This window comes from Sarcophilus harrisii, chromosome 1 (assembly GCF_902635505.1).
Source record: "Sarcophilus harrisii chromosome 1, mSarHar1.11, whole genome shotgun sequence".
Lineage (NCBI taxonomy): Eukaryota > Metazoa > Chordata > Mammalia > Dasyuromorphia > Dasyuridae > Sarcophilus > Sarcophilus harrisii.
Genome location: NC_045426.1, coordinates 141,763,803 through 141,785,041, shown reverse-complemented (window position 1 = coordinate 141,785,041; position 21,239 = coordinate 141,763,803). Strand labels below are relative to the sequence as shown.

Below are 21,239 nucleotides of genomic sequence, written 5' to 3'. Positions count from 1 at the left end.
TCCAGATATAGTCTCTACAGAAAAAAAAAGTACAGTGAAACTATGACATTCATTATTCTGAGTACTATGACCTCCTTTTATTTAACCAGACCTGTAATTTCATCAGTGTAATGAAATGGTATATCTTTTATGTGACAACTTAGTGAAACTCAAGAGATTCATCATCGGAGGTAGAGTGAAATAGTAGAAAGCATAGTGGCTATCAAATCAGAGGATCTGGGTTCAAATCCCTCCTCTGGCATTTAGTAGGGATATGACCTGGGCAATTCACTCAGTCACTCAGGGAGACAGTTCTGTCATCTGTAAAATGGAAATTTAGGATTAAATGGTCTTCAAGGTCCCTTCCATCTCTTTACCTATTATCCAGCAAATCTAAAAGACCCTCTGCTAATATGACTTGCATCAATGGATAGAGCACCCACTCTGACAAAATCATAGGTCCTTGAAATAAGATCCATTGAAAGGGTTTTTTTGTAAATAGATGACAAGAATCTGATTAAACTTGAGAATATTTTGGTCATGCTGTGAAAGATGGATTGGAGAAGGAAGAAAATAAATAAGTCAACACCATCTAGTAGGCTACTACAACCATACATGTGGAAAACAAAGAAAGCACAAAGCAGGTCAAGGCAAATAGTAACAGAAAGAAGACAGAGCCAAATGGTATTCCTGGTACAGAATCAGCTAAATTTATCAAGTAAATGAAGGTAGCAAGAGAAGGAAAAGAAAGAATATAAGACAATTTGAAGGTTCCAAGCTTGAGTACTAGGAAAATGGCTTAAATAGGGAAGTCCGAAGAAAGGAACACTTTTTTTTTTTTTTTTTTTTTTTTTTGCAGAGGAAGATAATGACAGTTCAGTTTAGGAATCTTAAGTTTGAGGTTTAAGAGCAACTAGGTGGAGATGACCAACAGTTATTTGGAAATGCAGAGTTGACAATAAAGACAGAGAAAGGGATTGATGAGCCAAATTTGAGTCATCTTCAGAGAGGTCATAATTAAAATCATGGGAGGGGATGAGCTCAACAAAAGTAATTGCAGAATGAGAAAAAGGGGGGGGATTAGAAATGGAGGAAATGTCCCATCCTTGGGAGGACAAGATGAAGAAAAGGAACCAGTGAAAGAGAAGAAGAAATGATGGTAAATATAGAACAAGAAGGAGAGGTTAAGCAAAAGTATCAAAGGCTATGAAAAGTTAAAGGATGAAGACAAGAATAAGAATTTGGCAATTGGGAGGACACTGATAATCTTGCAGAGACCAGCTTCATGCCATAGTGGAGATTGAAGCCATCCTTCCTGGTAAATCATTTAATAGTCACCTGAAGGAATGGGGACCTATGATTTCATTACTTATAGAAAAATTTTATTTAAAGTCTCTAGGTTGTATAGTAGATAAACTGCTAGACATAAACAAAAGTTCTTTGGGGACCGCAATAATTTTAGAAGAGCAAATGGGTGCTGAAACCAAAATATTTGAGAAACCCTTGTTTAGAGAATTCCCAAAAAAACTCCTTCAACCAAATGTGGATCACAACTATTATGCAAATTATGATTTTAGAGAATTTACAAGGGCACTAAGAATTTAAGTGACTTGTCTAGAATGCCACAGTCATCATGTGCCTGAAATAGGCCTTGAACTAATGTTTACTGGATTCTAAATGTGGTGGCTTTTCTCCATACTATATATTGCTGTTTTTCAAATGTTAGTTACTATTGCTTTTTCTATGCTTTCTCCTACCTTAAACATTCCATATAATTTCTTTTTTCTTTCCTCTCTCAGGAACATCCTGATTCAGGCTTACAAGTAGGCAAAGTAAATAATCTTTGTGCTTGGAGTTAGATTTTCAATGTAAAGGCCTTCAGAACAAAAATATCTCCCCTACAGTACCTAAAATTCTTTACTTCGCTTTGTACTGATCACTGACTGAAATGCCACCCAGAGGAATCTCTTTAGATTAACATGTACCATTTCAGTCAAATGGCAAGCAAATACACACACACACACACACATGCAAATACACACACACACACGCAAATACACACACACACACACACACACCCCACTCTCAATCAGTCTTTGTTCAAAATGGAATTTTCAAATGGGAAAAAAATTAGTAGTTACCTCTCTAGTCTAATGTTCTTCCCCCTATTAATTGTTACCAGCAACTGAGTTTTTATAAGCAGAGCTGCAAGAGGAAAAGGAAGAGAAAACCACAGAATATTCCCAGAAAAGGCAGTTCTGAACAGGACATGGAAGTAGCAATCTCTGTGATGCCAGAAGGAACAGAGAAGCATTAAGTTAATAACTGAGGTAAACATAAGTTAAGTGACTTACTCAGGATCACACAGCCAGTAAATGTGTGAGGTAAAGGCTAGAAGATAGCTGTAAAAGGAGAAAGTTGAGGGGTTGGGTAGGAAAATTTCCCAAATTCGTAATTTTGGCTAGCCCTGGCTTTAACAACATTTAGTAGTGTTCTGGGGAAAACAGGGTTCTCCTCCTCAAAGGATCTATCTAGTACTACTCAGGCAATGACCTCAAGATTTCATGATTGGAGATTAGATCTGGATGTCAATGATCCATATTGATTCCCACTGCATGTTTAGCATGGATCACTAAGGAATCAAAGACATTTTCCTGATTCAAGAAGAAGCTTCATGGTTATCCCTAATCTGTAAATGTTTTTACATATCATGGTCCTAAATAATTAAGTTAAAGCTCTTTCTCAGATATGCCACTCTTCTTGTTAAGAAGAGTTAAATGAGAAAAAATGAAGCAAACTTTTTTTTTTACACTTCATGATTTTAAATCATTTCTATCTTTTCAGAATTAAAAAATGTTTGTATTTCAGTAGATCTTAATAACCACAGGCAAAAAGCTGTATCTTTTAAGGCCCTGCAGCAACACATTCCACTCAGGTGTGTCTCACAGTTCCTGAAAGAACAAGTTAGGACACTCCCATGAAAATAAGCTTGTGTTTCGGAAGTTTCCTCTCAGATGAAGCAATTAGGAAAAGGGAAAACACTGAAATTTTTCAGCCCACATCCTTTAGCTGATTTTCAGTGTTGATAAATAACCTGAAGACGATAAAGGACTTAAAGATTATAAATTTTTTTCAGTCACTAATACAATCTTAGATCAGGACTGGTAGGTGACACACAAAAAAAGATATTCATTCTCCATCCTTTCCAAGTTTTCGAGGAAGGAAAGGACAGAATTCTATCTAAAGAGCTTCTTCTAGTAGAGATCAGTAGTCTAATGAAAGCCACAAGATTCTAATCAATTACATAGTGTTGATTTCTCTCCAAGTCTAATACCCATACTCCCTTGATTGTTCTTTTCATCAGTAAAATTTGTCAATCTCGAAGGTGTACTAAGGACCCTTATTAGAAAAACTTTTAAAAAGACAAAGGATGCTATTTAATTTAAGTCCTAAAGAAATTATCTGAAGACACAGGGAAGTCAAACTACCATAGGTCATAGCATCTAAGATTTAGAGCAAGATGGGACTTCAGAGATCATCTGGTCCAAATGATCATTTTATAGGCAAGGCAACTGAGTCCCATAGAGGGAAATGACTTTCCTGAGATCACAGGGTAATGAGTTACAGAGCTGAGGTGCAAACCTGAGTCTTCTGCCTTGGCATAAATCCTTTTCCACTACGTCTACCTTAACCCAAAACCAGAACTGCACCATGATGCTTTTGTTGTTTATTTAAAAAAAAAAAAACCCACCAAAGGTCACTAGCCAGGTATTCAAGGTCAGAGAACAATTTTCCTTTTCCAGGAGAGAAAAAGAAAGGGGTGGTGGTGGAAGGGGGACAGAGACATTATACAGTTACATGCACAAATGCATACACACACACAAATATAGAGACAGAGGAAAAGAGGGGATTGGACTTCAATGAGGTGACATACACCCTAACTGGTCGCTAAACTTTCTAAATTGTTCTTGAGCACTAGTCCCGGAAAAATGGACTTCAAGTTCATTCCCTACCTCCATCCCCGCTAATTTCCAATATTTTCTCACCAGGCCTTTCAGCCCCAAGCCGTCATAAACAGGGAATTACAGATCAAAGAACATAGCCATTATTTGTATTCTATCTAGTTATCATAAGAAACGTGGGAACGATTCTTCCCGCCTGGAGTTTACAGAGCTGAATATTGTCAACAATAAGGAGAAAGGAGAGGGGAAGGAAGAACACCCTTTTGTCAAACATTGATTAAGAGCAGTCGGTTTTCCAAATCCATGCCAGGGAGGAAATACCTACAAAGCGGCTGAAAGACAAGGAAAGAGCAAAGGCGACTTCTCTCTTTGGGAGGCCAGGAGGTAAAGGGCAGTGGGTCACCAGTTGCTTTGCCAAAGCAACAAACAGACTGGGTCGGGGAGACCTCGGGGCGAGGAAGGGCCGACAGAGGTAGGGTGGAGGGCAGTCTGAGAATAAGGGACGAGCTGCAGTCTGCTTCACAACGCTTTCCTTCCATCCCTCCGTACTCCCACACCTCCACTTTGGAGGCGGGGAACAGGAGGCGGGCAGGCTCCGTAGTGGCCGTAGCAGCTGTCAATCTTAGCCTGGAAAGTTTCTTTGAAAAACAATGCATCTAAACTCAGGAAAAATCTAACTAAAACTATTAGGTAACCTCGAATACCATCCACCAACCCTCCACCATTTGCAAAAAAAAAAGAAAAAGAAAAAGAAAAAAAAAAGATTGAAGTATCGAGGGAAGAGTGGGCAAAGTTGAAGTCAAGCTGGGTGAAGGCAGGTGATATGATTTTAAATCATTTTCAAAGTCTCCCTTTCTCTTGCAAGCTCAGGACCCACCGAGAAGAAACTGGTTTCTGTAGTTACCAAAAGAAAACGCTGAAACTCGTATAGCCGCACCCCTTTATGCCGCAGTTCAAAGGTTTATCTGTCTTCTCATTCCCTCCTGAAGTCCCTGTCCAAGAAGGGAGATCCTGATACTTTTAGGAACTTATCTTTCTAAGATCACGCTCCTGCCTCCAGAATTAAGTCCTCTTTCCCATGCTCGCAAAAAGGATCGCTCGGTTTATAAAAACCCAAATCCAAACCTGATGGCAAGACTTTTGCTTACCTTGACTGAGAAGCAACAGAGCGCCCCAATTTCCGACTTCCCCCATCCTTCGCCTAGCAATCCGGGCGAAAGCAGCACTGAGTTGTAGCCAAGAATGCCTTTGCAGAGAACAAAAAGAAAGGGAAGTGGCCCCTCTCAAATTCTCCTTTTCTCTCTTAGCAGTGGCTAGAAGTAGACTCCGGAAAGAAGTAAAAGTTGTTCAGAACCAGAGACTGGATATTTGTATTGCAGCAGTACAGGATGGGATGTCCGCAGGGCCAAGAGCCAAGAAAGCAATCAGTTGGCCCGGCCCCGCCCCGCCCCGCCCCGCCCTCGGCACAGCCGGATCTACCCCGGGCACCTCCCGTCAATCATTCACTCACACCCTCCCCATCTCCACCCGCCAAACCGTGCCCTTGTCTCTGAAGTGGGGAGCTAAGTTTCTTCCACGCCCCTTCATGGGATACACGTTCGGTACCTTCTCTTTATTCATGAGGACAATTTCATGTGTAGAATAAAAACTGAACAGGAAAAGTAAGAAGTAATTACTTGTCAAACCTCTTCTCTCTCAGACTCCAGATTCTTCTGACTGTGGGCCTTCAGCTTTTAGGAAAAAAGTTTTGCCCCTTAACCCTGTTAACACCAAAGGAAGAGGGATGGGGAGAGGGGAGGGGGACGGGGGGGGGGGGGGAAGGGAAAAGAGAAGGATGAAGGAAAGAAACAACTTTTCTTTCACCTGGGTTTCAAGTTCTTCCTTAGGAGAATCTGGGAGAGTACTATCCCTGCCTCTCCATTTCAGGGAAGTGGGTGGAGAAGAGGACAGAAATAAACATACAATGACCAGGTTAAGAAACCAAATACAACAGTTGTGGAACCTTGGAAAAGAAACCTAGGTGCCTTTTTGGCTGGGCATACTGACTTTTACAAAGCACCAATCATGACAGACATTTTCGGTTGCATTTGTTTAGACTGCTCTCCAGTCTTTAAGGAGTCTGGAGGTATAATGGAGACATCCCTGCCTGTAGGTTTAGAGGATCTGGGTTCAAATTCCATTTAATCATGAATCCAGCCTCTGATGTTTACCACTTACGACAATGTCCAAGTTCTTGACTTCCCTTGGCCTTGGTTTCTTCACTTGAGTACTTCCAGTCCCCTCCCTTTAAACACACTAAAAGAGCAATACTATATGTCTGACTCCAGACACAAAGGTTTATTATTATTATTGTTGTTGTTGTTTTGTTTTGTTTTGCCGTTAAGTCTTGCTTGTATCACTGGCTCTCAGTTAATGCAATTCTAATTATTTTCTTCTTAAGAAATATGATACTTTCAATGTTATTCAACTTTATTTTATAAATTGTTTTGCCTTCCCCTTAAGCGTTGGATCAGTGAAGCAGAGAGAGAAGGGGGGGTGGGGGAGAGGGAGGAGGAGAGAGGGAGAGGGAGAGAGAGAAGGAGAGAGAGAGAGAGAGAGAGAGAGAGAGAGGGAGAGAGAGAGAGAGAGAGAGGAAGAAGAAGGAGGAGGAGGAGGAGGGGGAGAGAGGGAGGAGGAGGAGGAGAGAGAAAGCATTATATGCCAGGTGAATCAAACTATCAGCATCTCCTTCCCTCATATCCTAGTGGAGACATTCTAGGATCCTGGAATAGCATCACTTCTCACAAAATGGGACTTGCTTCCAGTCCAATGTGATCACCATGCTCATGCTACCAATAGCAACTGCTGACCAGCCATTATTGACAGATAAATGGGACCAGAAACCTCAGAAATAGCAGCATCCTTTAGACTACCAGCCTACAATTCCTGTAGCCAACATCCAGGGATACAACCTTTATGGAGATATAATTTGGCAACTTTTTCTGAAGGTGCTGCAATTCCCACATTTTTAGAAGAATATTTTTCTCATACTGTCAAGTGACTTAAAATCAGAAATAGATTCATTATTGAAAAGAGCTACTTTTTACACTCTTGACACTGAAAATTAGATATGGAGGAAAATTCATTGAAGAAGAGTCTTAAGGAATCGTCTTAATATTTGGGCTCCACTCCTCTTTGGGAAGAGGGACCAAAGCGGGAGAAACTTTATACTTGTTAGTTTAGTACAATCCCTTCCTTCAGAGACCAGCTTGGTCTGTTTCCTTCAAGGTTCTGATATGCCCATTATATGTTTCTCCCTAAATATATAGAAGCATGTTCCCCTTACTTCATCATATATCCCATGTTAAAAAATGGCAGACAACTCCTCTACAGGTGTGTTGTTTAATACTCAATTAGCCTATTAAGCAGATGCAACAATTATTTGGTCAAGTCAGGTCATAGATCCCAACTAGTTTGGGCTGGATCAGCTATTATCTTAAGTTTGTGATTTTCTCAAAAACACAAGGCTCTTTCTGATTGGCTGAATTACTCAGGGCTTCTATCAATCATTTAATTGTTCTGTGAATCTTAATCTTCCTTATTTTCTCACATTCTGAAAATCTCTTGGTCAATATTACCCACTATTCCACACTACCTGAAAGTTTGCAACACTCTTTGGAAACCCAACTTTTCAATATTTCTCATATATTAAACCAAAAACTTTAAAATTGTGGCTGTTGAAATATCCTTATCTCTCAATTAGCACATAGTAAGCAATTAATAAGTGAGTAATTAATAAATTCTTTTTAATCCATTAATTTATTCATTTTGAAACAATTATTCTTCCAAGTTCACAGAATCATAATTTAATCATAAAGTTATTTAGTATAGCCCTTCAATTTAACAATTAGTGAGCTAAGGCCCAAAGATAATAAATGACTTTATCACGAGTAGTAATGGTTCTAATAGGTAACCAAATATTTTTTTAAAAATATATGAGAAAGGTGTTATTACTATCATTTCTGACAATAAACATGCTGCTTTCTTTTTATGTAAAACATTAGAAATGATGTAATTCAGCAAATATCTATGTACAATTATAGCAAGTTATAAAGCACTAAATTATGGATTGCGTTTACAATTTAGCTAATCTGGAATTTTTGTTTGTCCTTTGTTCTCTAAGAGGACTAGAAGATCAGGAAGTCCATATGAGAATATGTGGAAATGGGTAATTAGGAGGGTTATAAGGATGAATAGGAACAACATTATTCCCACCCATAGGAGGGTGGATATTAGATGTGATCTATAGACTAGGACTCCTGTAAGGGCTAGCAGGAAGGCTACAGTTAGGTTTAAGTTAATAGGGAGCAATGCCAAGATTTGTAAGCGAATTAGACTTAAGTGAGAGAGGGCTCACAGAATCATAGAATGTTCAAGGGGGGAAGGATTCTCAGATGTTAAAATTGATCTAAATCCCTCATCTGGCAGAATTTGCAAAATCAAATTGTTTTGTTTTAACCTCAGGATTATTGTGAAGGGTAAATGAAATAAGATGGGCAAAATGCTAAAAATAAACAAACAACAACAACAACAAAAACTTCATTCCCTTAGTATCTCTCTTTCTCTGTCCCTATCTTTGTGTGTGTGTGTGTGTGTGTGTGTGTGTGTGTGTGTGTGCGTGTGCGTGTGTGTGTGTGTGTGTTTCCCTTCATATGTGTGTATTTGCTATCTGGAGTCATGTTATTTCCCCCTAGTACAGGAGTTCCCAAACTAAGCACCCTGGGTAGTTGTAGTAAGGTCACAGGGCTACCATGAAGGTATTTTAAATTTTCAAGAGAACCACATTACTTAATGAATCTTAAATCCATTTTGCAACATTTTTTACAAAACTGAGATTTCAGCAAATAGTGCTAAAAATCATTATAGAACCGGAAAAATGGTTGGCAGTGTCCAATCTAATTCTGAAGTTTGTGGAGCTGTGCTGGACCTTATAGAAAGGTACATCCCATTTTCAAGTAAGTGTGGTAATTTATGAATGGAATAAAAATATTTTTCTTTCGATTATGTTTATTTTCTAAAAACAAATACTATGTTTTTAGGACATAAGTGTTTTTTAAGTTATTTATACCTAACTACTTAATGGAATTGCTAGGAATTTCTTTTGGCCTAAGGGTACTGTGTACAGAGAAAGTTTAGAATTCTCTGTTCCAGGAGTTCCTTGAGATCAGAGACTAAATTTTTTTCCTTCTGTATCTCCCCATACCTAGTACTATATCTAACTCATAAATAGTAGATACTTTTAAAATGCTTCTTGAATTGAATTTAAACTATTTAATGAAACTTTTTCCTGTAAATGTTGCCAGCTATTACTAGAGATAAAATAAAATCATAACACTTTCCTCTTTGCCTCTCTTCAGTGTCTTTTCTTACTAACTCTGACACATACACATAGTGACCTTTTGGTACTTTTTATGACTTAAAATACTCACTGCTTTACTAACACTTCCAATATATATAAATATTACCTCAGAACCCTGATTACATAGTAGATCACTAATACTGACACACATCCTGCTTGTCTGATAAAGGCTTGCCACACCTTGTAATGTCAGACTTCAGAACATTAAATGTTGTTCTGCTTTCCTTTTGACTCATTCAGTTCTGTCTGGAACAAATGCCTGCTCTAGAAAAGCAACAGTTTCCTCTGTATATGGAAGAATTATATTAAAACATTGGACCTGGGGGTCAGAAAGATCATTCCTATTTCAGATAATTGATACCTTAGACAAACTACTTACCTGTCTTTGACCACATTTTCACCTTCTGTATCATGAATATTTGTTATTTACTATCTCTGTGATCTTGGTCAAATTATCTTTCGCCCATCTTCATCTATAACATGAGGATGTTAGACTAGATAGACCCAAGGTCTTTTTCAACTTTAAATCTATTATCCTATGAATGCTTACCACATGGGGTTTTTGCAAAGATTATTTGGGATACTCTCTGTAATGTGATTTGCAAATCTTAAAAGAGAATGCAAATATCAACTATCATTCTGTATTTTTTCCTAGGGGGAAAAACAGATCTGCCTTGACTTTTGTCATCTGAATGAAATAAATCAACATGACATGACATTTAAAAATCTCTTAGTCCAGCTCTTCTTCATTTATAGCAGAGGAGGACATAAAGAAATTGGGTTGCCCATGATCATATGGCTAATTTTCAGATCTCAAATTTCATAATTAAATTTTATAGCTCTAAGTCCAGTGTTCTTTCCATTGCACTACATTGCCATCACTGGCATTCTGAGGAGAAAGGACCTATGGATTAAACTTTCTAATTGAGTTAACCTTGTTCTGGAATAGTTTGATTCCTTGGACTTCCAAGTTGTTAGGTTGTAGTAGAACTATGGTAAACTGAAGAGTGCTAGAAAATACCTTTCAAGGCTGCAGAATTCTAAGAAAAAAGATGAAGTCCAATTTCTATGTGAATTGGCCAAAGAAATACTTTAAGAATACAGTGGTATAAACAACAACAAGATTATGTGATGATCAACTGTGATGGAACTTGGATCTTTTCAACAATATGATTCAGGCTAATTCCAATAGATTTGTGATGGAGAAAGCCATCTGCATCCAGAGAAAGGACAATGGGGACTGAATATGGATCACAACATAGTATTTTCACCTTTGTTGTTGTTTGCTTGCTTTTTTTCCCTCTCATTTTTTTTTCTTTTTTGATCTGAGTTTTCTTGTGCAGCATGATACATGTGGAAATTTGTTTAGAATTGCACATGTTTAATCTATATTGGATTACTTGCTGTCTAGGGGAGATGGAGGGAGGAAGGGAGAAAAATATGAAACACAAGGTTTTGCAAGGGTGAATGTTGAAAACTTTCTTTAGATGTAATTTAATAAAAAGCTATTATAAAAATAAATAAATAAAAATAATAGAGTAGTATGGTTTTTATGATGTCTACCCCTTTCTTTGTTTTTATTGTTAGGGATCAGTGATTTTTGTTATTGTTTTGTCTCTGGCAGATACTTGGGGAACTTTAAATGTTTTCTTTTCTTCTGAAGATTGAGATGTATTATATGAGACTGAAAAAGGGAGAGTTGTGTAAGGCATTGCCTTAGGGACAAGAATAAGGACTAGATTGGTGATTTCATTGTTATGAGGAAATATTTTCTACCCATGCAGATTAGTACTTTTTCTGCAGCTTGGAGTCTTAAAGCATTTCCTGCAATACAGAAAGATGATTTCCCCGGGATCATACAGCCAGTAAGTATGAGAGATACAACTTGAACCCATTTAGGACTTCCTGGTTCAGAGGTTACCTCTCTATCAATTGCTTACTATGTCTCTAAAAGAACAATTCAAGAAATCAAAATAAATAAATGACAACAACAAAAATCATTTCTTGTCCTCAAAGAATTAAATTCAGCTGAAGACATTCAACATATTAAACAGAAAAATTATATACATGATAGTTTTGAGGAGAGAACACTAATATCTAAGAGGATTAGGGAAATTTTTCTATAAAAGGTGACACTTGGGTTTAGATTTACAGGAATCCATGGATTATAAAAAGTAGAGGCAAGAAGGGAACCTCTTCCAAACATGTCTAAAGGCATGAAAATAAAAAAATTGTGGAGTTCAAGGGAAAAGCAAATATGATAATTTGGTTGTGACATAGAGTGCAAAATAAAAAGAAAGTGTATTAAACCTGGAGAGGTAAGCTAGAGGGAAATTGAATAGGTCTTTAAACATGTCAAGCTAATGGTTTTGTGTTTTGTCTTAGTAACAAGAAAGAGTCACTGAAGGTTCTTGAGAAACAATTTGAAAGCAGGGACTATATATATATATATATATTTTTTTTTTTGTCTTGCATTCCAAGCACTTAGTATAGTATAAATGTGTAATTTCCCACTTTGAGCTCATGTGCCCAACTCACATTGCAACTGACAGCTTGGGCTTCCAGAGGGGCAACTGTTTTTACTTTCAGGACTTTAAGGGGTTAGTCCAATAAATGGCCATCTTCCTAAGCACTTACTCTTGAACCCTGAGTATTGTGCTCTGTCCTTCACAATTAGTAAAGGCAATGACAGCAGACTCTTCTCTTTGACTCCTGAGAACATCTGCTTGTCACCATCTGGAAAAGAAGGGAGGAAACTTGCTTCCTCTATTAGTATATATAATATATTATCATATATTATATATGCATATATATTCTTGCTTATCCAAAAGACTTTCTCATTCACCAATCCATTTCGTATAATGTTATTGTGATTAATTTCAATGTAGTCAGTTTTACCTCTTATACTCCTTGGATAATCTTATATAAATGCTTGTCTTTTGACAAAGGCATTAATGAAGTTTATGTACTGCAGACAGGTTCACCATAGTACCAAACTCTTCCTTTGCAAATGAGAAATGTCTATTTTGCATCTGTAAGCTTTCTATTTTACATTTCAATTTCTCTTTTAGGCACTATAAGATCTTCAGCTTTTGATGAATTCTCACTCCTCTTAGATATGGCATATAGTGGGCACTTAAAAATACTTAGGGTTTTTTTTTTGAGTAATATTAAAGCCATTTAGGGTGATTATTTTGACCCTGCTGTGCAAGATGGATTGGATAAGAGAGACTGGAAGATAAGAGTGCAATTTGGATGAAGAAGCAATAGTCTAGATAAGACTTTTTATTGTAAAATGAGAGAACTATAAAATTAATAACTATAGTTAAGTACTGTGATTACGAGGTAATTATAATAGGACAAAGATGAATTTAGGGATTTTAAGTCCAACATAATATAATAAATATTTCTACTATGAGTTATATATTTGGACACAAATTATTTTGTATTGTCAGTTCTTTTTTTGAATGGCGTTATTGTAGTTTGATAGTTTGTAGTTTGTAGAAATGGCAGCAAAATTGTAGGCAAAATCCTAACAGGGCAGGCAGAGAGAGGCAGGCAGAGAGGCAGATACAAAGAGAGACAGAGACACAGAGACAGAGAAAGAGCCAAAGAGATTGAGGAGAGAGAAAGTTCGATGTTTTTTCCTCATGGTGTTAGGGGAGAAAAACTTCCTCCAACTAACAAAATGATAATGAATATTCTGTCCTTCACAAATCTTGGAAAAAAACTTAAACTCAATAACAAATTATTGTTCCAGGGTTGCCCAAAATGAATTCATGACAAAAATTAGTCTAAGATACCTTAACTGAAAGGTAGATTCAATAATTTGCTTTGAGTATGGATATTGGAGAAAACAAACAAACAAAAAAAGAAAATATTGCTGTAGGATAGGAGACTCCAGGCCAGCTTAAAACAGAAAGAATAGATAGTTTCTTCACTCAGTAAGCAGAAGTAGACACAAAGAAGTTACTTCTCAGGCCATGGCAAACTTTATTAAGAATGAATGTACTTTTCCATTCATGCCTTGCAGTAAGGTAGGGAAATTATTCATCTCCAAATCATGCATTGAAATGCATCACATGAGGAATGAAATATACATATATAACTTGATCGTATGTAAGTCCAGGGACATACTAAAACTAGCTCTTTCTCACTCTCATTGTTCAAGTTGATTAAAATTTAACAAAATAAATATAAATAAAAGGAAACATAATCTTAACATGCTTTCTAAATCAACATATAGCCTGCAGGGAAGTATTACTGAGTAGATCCCTTTGAATGTGAGTTTGACACCACTGGACTAGAGTTAAGAAAGTGGTAAAACAAAATGTTTAATACAGATTAACTCTAAAAATGTGTTGTGTACTATTTTTTTTCTTTCTGGATAGTTGCTTGTTAAACACTATCAGCAAAACTCTGAAAGAAACACAGTTTTAGAATATTGTTCTTAGGCTGATTTCAGAAAATCCTGGAAAGACTTACATGCACTGATGCTAAGCGAAGTGAGTATAACCAAGAGAATATTGTACGCAGGAAGATTATGTGATGATCAACTCAGATGGACTCGGCCCTTTTCAACAATGACATGATCAAGGCAATTCCAATAGACTTGTGATGGAAAGAATCATTCACATCCAGAGAGAGGATATGGAGACTGAATGTGGATCACAGCATATAGTTTTCATATTTTTTTGTTGTGGTGGTGGTTGTTTGCTTGTTTTTTTTCTTTCTTATTCCCCCCTCCCACCTTGATCTCATTTTTCTTGCACAGTAAGCTAAATGTGGAAATATGTTTAGAAGAATTGCACATGTTTAACCTATGCTGGATTGCTTGCTGTCTAGGAGAGGTGGAAAGTGGCAAGGAACAGAGAAAAATTTGGAACAAAAGGTTTTGCAAGGATGAATTTTTGCATGTATTCTGAAAAATAAAAAGACACACATACACACACACACACACAGAGAGAGAGAGAGAGAGAGAGAGAGAGAGAGAGAGAGAGAGAGAGAGAGAGAGAGAGACTTGTTGGGTATAACTTAAAGGAAAACGTTTGTAGTTGTTCTTTTATCTTTCATTTTCAAAGAAGATCCATGACACTACAGATGATTACTTGTATATGCATTGGATTTAAGTGAAACAGAATTGTATATAGTCATCAATTTCATTTCTCTTCCTGAATCGCTGAAGTCCAGGGACAAAAAAAAAAATGACTGGTGATGGTCCAAGATATAGTGGATGACCTTGGCATCTTTGTTGCCTGATGATACTCTAACCAAGTTTCTGCTTCAGCATCATAGTCACTGGAACAATTTGTTTGTATCTGCCCATTCCACCAGGGAAAGTCTTCACATGCTTGGGGTAGACATCCCCCTTGCCCACCAAAGGTATGAGGCCCATTGGTTACCGTCAATTTGTATTAATCTGTCTGTGAACCTGGTTTACCAGGGTGTGGCTATTGTGCATGCTACAACTTCTTGGAACTACAGTGAGAGAGTTGGGTAAAAAGTACAAGGTTAGTGTAATATTATATATTAACAACATACATTTATGTGAGAAAATCTAGGAACTAGAGAGTATAATGGTGAGTATTTGATTGAAGTTCATTGGAGAGAAATGAGATTGTATCAGAGCATAATACAGAATACTTGTACACAAATAGATCAAGAAAAGGTTGGGAAATCGATTTAAAACCAGGCTCAGAGGCATAAGTAGTGATGGGGTAGGAAGAGGCTTTCAAATATGCAGTTGTTTCTGTGGACCTCTCGCTACCAAAACAATAGCTAGTCTATTTTGGCAGAAAAAGAAGCAGGGACATAGATTTTTTACTTTGAGAACTGTGTGTTCACAACCTTACATATATTTTCTTCCTTCCTTCTTCGGATCACCACCCTAGTATAGGTCTTCATCCCCTCATACCTAGACTATTGCAATAACCTGCTGTTGAGTTTTATTGCCATGTCTCTTTTCATTTTACCTGTCAAAGTGATCTTCCTAAAGTATAGGTGACATTGTCACCTTTCTATCCCATAAACTCCAATGGTTCCTTATTACCTCTAGAATCAAATATAAAACCCTCTGTTTGGCATTCAAAGCCCTTATAACCTGTTCTGCCCTCTCCCTTCATCTTTTCCAGTTTTCTTATATATTTGTTGTTCAGTCTTTCCTCACTCTTCAGGACTTTATGTATCATAATGTCCTTAGGTTTTCTTGACAGAGACACTTGGAATGGGCTGCCATTTCCTTCTCTACTGGATTAAGGCATTAAATTACTAGCCCAGAATCATATATCTAATAAGTATCTGAGGCCATATTTAAACTCAGATCTTCCTGACTCCACTTTCTATCCATTGAGCTATCTAGCTGCCCCTTCTTATACTTTTATCTCCTCTTCAAATATTCTAACTGAAACAAGAAAGAGAGAGAGAGAGAGAGAGAGAGAGAGAGAGAGAGAGAGAGAGAGAGAGAATATATAGCTCTTGTTGGGTATAACTTAAAGGAAAAGGTTTGTGGTTGTTCTTTTATCTTTCATTTTCAAAGAAGATCCATGACACTACAGATGATTACTTGTACATGCATTGGATTTAAGTGAAACATCTTTGTATTCTGGACATTTTCATTGCTTTCTTTTCATGTTTGAAATGCTCTCCTCCTACATCTCTTCTCCCTGATTTTCCCAGCTTTGCTGTCTTTTCAAATCCCAGTTAAAATCTCACCTTTTTTTGGAAACTTTTTTTTATTCCACTTAATTCTAGCACCTTCCCTTTGTTGCTTATTTCCAGTGCATTTTGTATGTAGTTTGTTTCTCCATAGTTGTTTACATCTAGTTTTCTACACTGGGCTGTGAGCTATTTTGAGAAAAGGGGCTATATTTTATCTTTCTTTGTGTGTGGAGCATTTAGCACAGTGTTTTGCATATAATTGACATTTAATAAGTGCTTATTTATTAACTAATATGGTCTACAGTGTTTTAATGGAAGATGATATAACAAATTTAAGACTTTACTTATCAGTTTCCTAATTTTTCACTTAGGATACTGCATCTAAAGCACATTTCTTCTTCCAAGAACTTCCAAGATGAGAACTCTTGGGACACTCTGTGTCACTTTTGGGATACTTCCATTTGGAAAAGTGACTTTTCAAAAAAGCAGCCATGTCTTTTGGGTTTATATTTCCCTTAAAGATAACAAAATGTTCATGCTTGAAAGCATTTGATTTGGCTTAAAAGCTTAAGAGTCTTGCTATTCATAAGTAATTTAATAGCTCTTCTGCATTTTTGGCATTGAATTATCTTGAGCGACATTATTCCTTTGAAGGGTGTTGAAAGTGACAGATTAAATATCCAGTGTTTTGTGGGACACAAATAATATGATATATTTACTTTCTTATTCAATTTAATTTACACCTTAAAAAATAAAACCATACATAAAAGAAATTCAGCCTTATACCTCATCCTCTCAGTTATTCATTATATAGTGAATTTTTTATGTTTTATGATGATTAAGTTAATTGCTAAAAAAAGAAGAAAAAAAAAAGAATCTAAGGTCTTAATAGGTCAGCAATTTGCTGATTCAGAGGAGTATTTCATTTGGTCCATTGACCCAACTGGAAAGAAAATTTAAGTAATTGTTACTATTTGGTTATATATTAGATGCCACACTAGTCATCTAGATTAACTATATTTTCCCATTTATTATTATCCAATGTCCAGTGGGGCTATCCCTTCCCATAAGGACTCATAACTTCCGGAGTAACTCTGGGGGACCTTGCCTTCAAACATAAGTAATCAATTATTTTCTTACACTAGTTTATTATGCTCTTCCTCCCCTGGAAGTTTCAGAGAATATCTCTTTAATTAAAGCTTAATTATGAATTATGTCAAGGATCTTCCACAAACATGACTAACAAGATCCCTTATTCAAAGATGCTCACCACACAAAATAACAAATGTTAGATATCAGTTATTTTTTTGCCCTCTTCCACAAAGAAATGCTTAAAACACAAAAGACTTCTAAGCTTGTAACAAAAACATAAACAGAAACTATAAGCCATTATTCTAATCTTATCTCCCAGGAGATAGGAAAGACACCCTCCTGGAGATTTGTGGGATTGCTGACAGATCTCACTTATCCCTCAGTTTGCTTTCCCTGGGCAGCAATCAAAAGTTCAGATTTTTGGCTCCCTAGGCATGCAAGGTTCATCTTCCTGGTAATGATCATCTTCACCAAAAGAGAATAATTGAAGGGAACACCCCCTGTCAGGCAATGAGCACCCAATTTAATGACTCATGACTTCTGAAACCCAGGAAGCTAGAAATGTCCATTTCTAAAATTCTTTTTTAAAGACCTTCTCAGGGTTACTGTTTAGTGATCTTTTTCAGGGAAAGAAATAGAAAAAATAAGAGTAAGTGGGGGACTTGAGATACTGTCTCAAGACAACATAGGCAAGCATATATTTTCACTTCCATATTAATATAGGTTCCATAATTGCTTGTAGGGAGAGGGAAAACTAGAACTAACCTTTTACTGGGAGAGAAAGACTGGAAGGCCACATTTTCAAAAAGAGGAAGAGAGAGAGAAACAAAGAGACAGAAACACAGAGGAAGAGAGAGACAGAAATGGGGAGGAAAAGCAATGCAAAGATTCTGTTCTCTCCTTTTAAATCATACTGAGTAGGGTATTTCTAGATGGTACAAGCAAAACATAAGTATCAGGTTGAGAGATGGAAAGATGGACTTTTAAAAAGCTCCCTCCCCCAATCAAATTTTGGTTGGAAGGATTATAGACAGTAGCTAGATGGCACAGTCATGGTGTAGTAGGTTTGGAGTCAGGAAGACCTGAATTTGAATCCTGACTCAGACATTTGTCATCAGAGGGGGCAAATCATTTATTCTCTGAGTCAATTTCCTCATATGTAGAATGAGGATAACAACAATACTCCCAGGTATGTTATGATGACCAAAAGAAATATTTTAGGTAAAGTTCTTTGCAAACCTAAAAGTGCTATATAAATGCTTGTTATCGTTGTCATTTTTATTGTTGCTGTTATTGTTATTAGTTGAGAGCATTAATAAATAACCAGAAACATCTCAAGGAAACATATTACAAGCAATCTTATAGCTTGCTAGATTGAAATTTTTTTAAAAGAAATTTTAGAAAGAATGGGAAAGATGTAGCCAGTTAGAGTGAAAGTTGGAAAAAATGAGCTTAGAGAATATGGTGGCACAATAATAGTCTTAGAAAATTTGTAATACATTCCTATTTAGAGAGAGTGACATTTTCAATAAATTGATGTATGAAAGTCACTATTGAAATGGTAACATGTGAAAATCACCCATTCCCCTGAAGTTCTGAAATCTCTGTTTCTGCATGTAAATCATTTCCAGGTCTCTTGTTTGTAAAAAGAAGGAAAGAGACAAACTTTTGTCAGATATCTACTCTATGCAAACTCTATGCAAACAGTATGTAAATATATAATTAAGGCTGGATTTGAACTTGGATCTACCTGAATCCAGGTCCAGTGATATACCCATTGCACCATATAATCACGATATTTAGTGTTTCTATAACTAAATTTCTCTGTACTAATGCTAAGACTTCCAAATTAAAAAAAAATTAAAATCTGTTAAGTGAGAGCTATTCCTGGATTAGTTGTCAATCACTTTTGGCATAGCCCTATTTTCCAGGGAATAATGGACTACCAGTAATTGTTTGCATATGTTCTTGAGCAAAGGATCAGAGCACCTGTGACACAAGCCTAACATTGAACATGCATGGTATTTGATAGGATATGGCATGTTCAGAATCATTTTTTTTTCTCCCCTTCATCACACTAGCCTCCTTCTAACATTGATGAATGTCTTCCAGGAATCTTAATTTTGGGAGCTAATCCAGGCCTGTTATGCTTCAGTCTTCTCATGATGTGTGTGTATGTGTGTGTGTGTGTGTGTGTGTGTGTGTGTGTGTGTATACTGCCCCTGTGGTATCTAGGCTCCTGCCCAGATATACAGTAATCACCTTTTAATTTCTTTTTTACATAATATCTTCCCAATTCAAATGTAAGCCCCTTGAAATAAAAAAAAACTGTCTATTCTTTTCTTTGTCTCCTCAGAACTAAAAAAAACAACAACTAAGTTTGACCCAAAATAAGCATTTAAAATATGCCCAGTGCCTGCCTGATACCCATTTTAGAAACAGGCATTTCTAAAAGGTATGTCAACTACATTTTGTAAAATTCAGGCCCAGAAATTTCTCAGATTATTTTTATTTTATTTTACAGGTTACAGAGTTGTAAAGAACTTTAAAGTTCATATAGAGTTGATTCCCTTTATCTTACAGAGGACAAGACTGAGACCCATCAAGGAAAGTGACTTGCCCCAAATCTCACTATGGCAGAATCAGGATTCAAACCCAGAGCCTCTAACATTAAATCAGATGCTATTTCCATGATTTGTTGTTGTTCAGTTGTTTCAGTCATGTGTGACTTCACAACTCCACCTGGAATTTTCTTGGTAAAGATACTGAAATAGTTTGTCATTTTCTTCTCTAGTTTATTTTATAGATGAGAAAACTGAGGCAAACAGCCTTCTATGATTTATCCAGGGTCACATAGCAAGGAAGTGTCAGGGTCTAGATTTGAATTCAGGAAGAGGAGTCTAGGATATAGGGGAAGTGATTGAATGAATGGGGCTAGCCCACATCTTTCCATTTTGCTTTGTGTTTAATAATGGGAGAACTGGCCAGTGATGGCCTTAGTATATCTTTGAATATTCCCCCTGAATGGGATAAACTAAGTGAAGACCTCTTATAAGAATGTGGTCTTGACCTATACCCTAATTGTGACTTGAGACTTTGCAATAACAAATTGTGGTATACCTAAATAGAACAGGTGTTCTATTATCTAAGATAAACAAACATTTCCCTCCTGTCTTCCCATCCTCCATACACATCTTTTCATTAACACTTAAATATCTAATAGGTATAACATGTTCTGGAGTGGATATTTAGTCTTTGAGTAAATTAGAACTTGCCAGCCAATGGGAGAAAAGGTCAGAGGAGGGGTAGGGGCTTTTGTAGTTAGATCCTTATCAGACAATCAGATGCCATTGATAGATAATCAGACACCATTGGACACCTCATTCCAATTTAGTATGGGGAAGCCCAGTGAATTACTTCTTGCCATGAATGATTGAGGGGCTGACACTTTGGTGTCAAACAGTCTTCTGGTTGGTGAAGAGCCAAAAAACCTGGTGACCAACAATCTGAGCCTAAATTGAGTGTGCATCTTTCCTTCCTTGACCACCTATTCTTTTCCTTCCTTTATACAAGAGGCTTTTGTTTTGTACACACAATCTGTGTAAAGGAATTAATTTAGCCAGTCAACGGGCCAGTTTATCTGGAGTAGAGGGCATGTGAGGAGGAAGTAATGTGTAATTAGTCTGTCATTTTCAATTCCTCACTTGAACTCATCAGACATAACTTATCTGATGTTATCTTGCTGTTTTTATCTTCACAATATCTTTCCTCTAAGTCCACTTACCTCTTTTCTTTATATATATATATATATTTATATATATATATATGCATATATATATTCATTTACATATTGTTTCTTTCTTTAGAATGTCAGCTCTTTGAAAGCACTTGTTTTTTGCTTTTCTTTGAATCCCCAGTACTTAGCATAATATTTGGCACAGAGTAAGATAATAAAATTTTGTTGATTTTCAATCTGAAGTTACTCCTCTTGATTTTCAGGCAAATGAGCCAGTTTTCATTGATATTTTCATATTTCTATTTATTTATACTGTTACCCCATTCTATTTTTAAATTGCACTTGAGCTACTTACTGAATATCCACAAATTCCTATTTAAATCTATCTCTCCAAAACTTTTCCACAGATATATCT

The 21,239-nt window shown here is 36.6% G+C and overlaps 1 protein-coding gene across 1 annotated transcript in view; it reads right to left on the bottom strand.

Annotated features, from left to right (window-relative positions):
• The window catches only part of ITGA2 (integrin subunit alpha 2), a 144,764-nt gene extending 139,393 nt beyond the window's left edge, over positions 1 to 5,371 (bottom strand). The window contains exon 1 of the mRNA XM_031964909.1: positions 5,090 to 5,371. Within this exon, the coding sequence (XP_031820769.1) occupies positions 5,090 to 5,135 (46 nt within the window). The 5' untranslated portion in view covers positions 5,136 to 5,371. The remainder of the gene's footprint in view (positions 1 to 5,089) is intronic.
• Between the last annotated feature and the right edge of the window lie 15,868 nt (positions 5,372 to 21,239).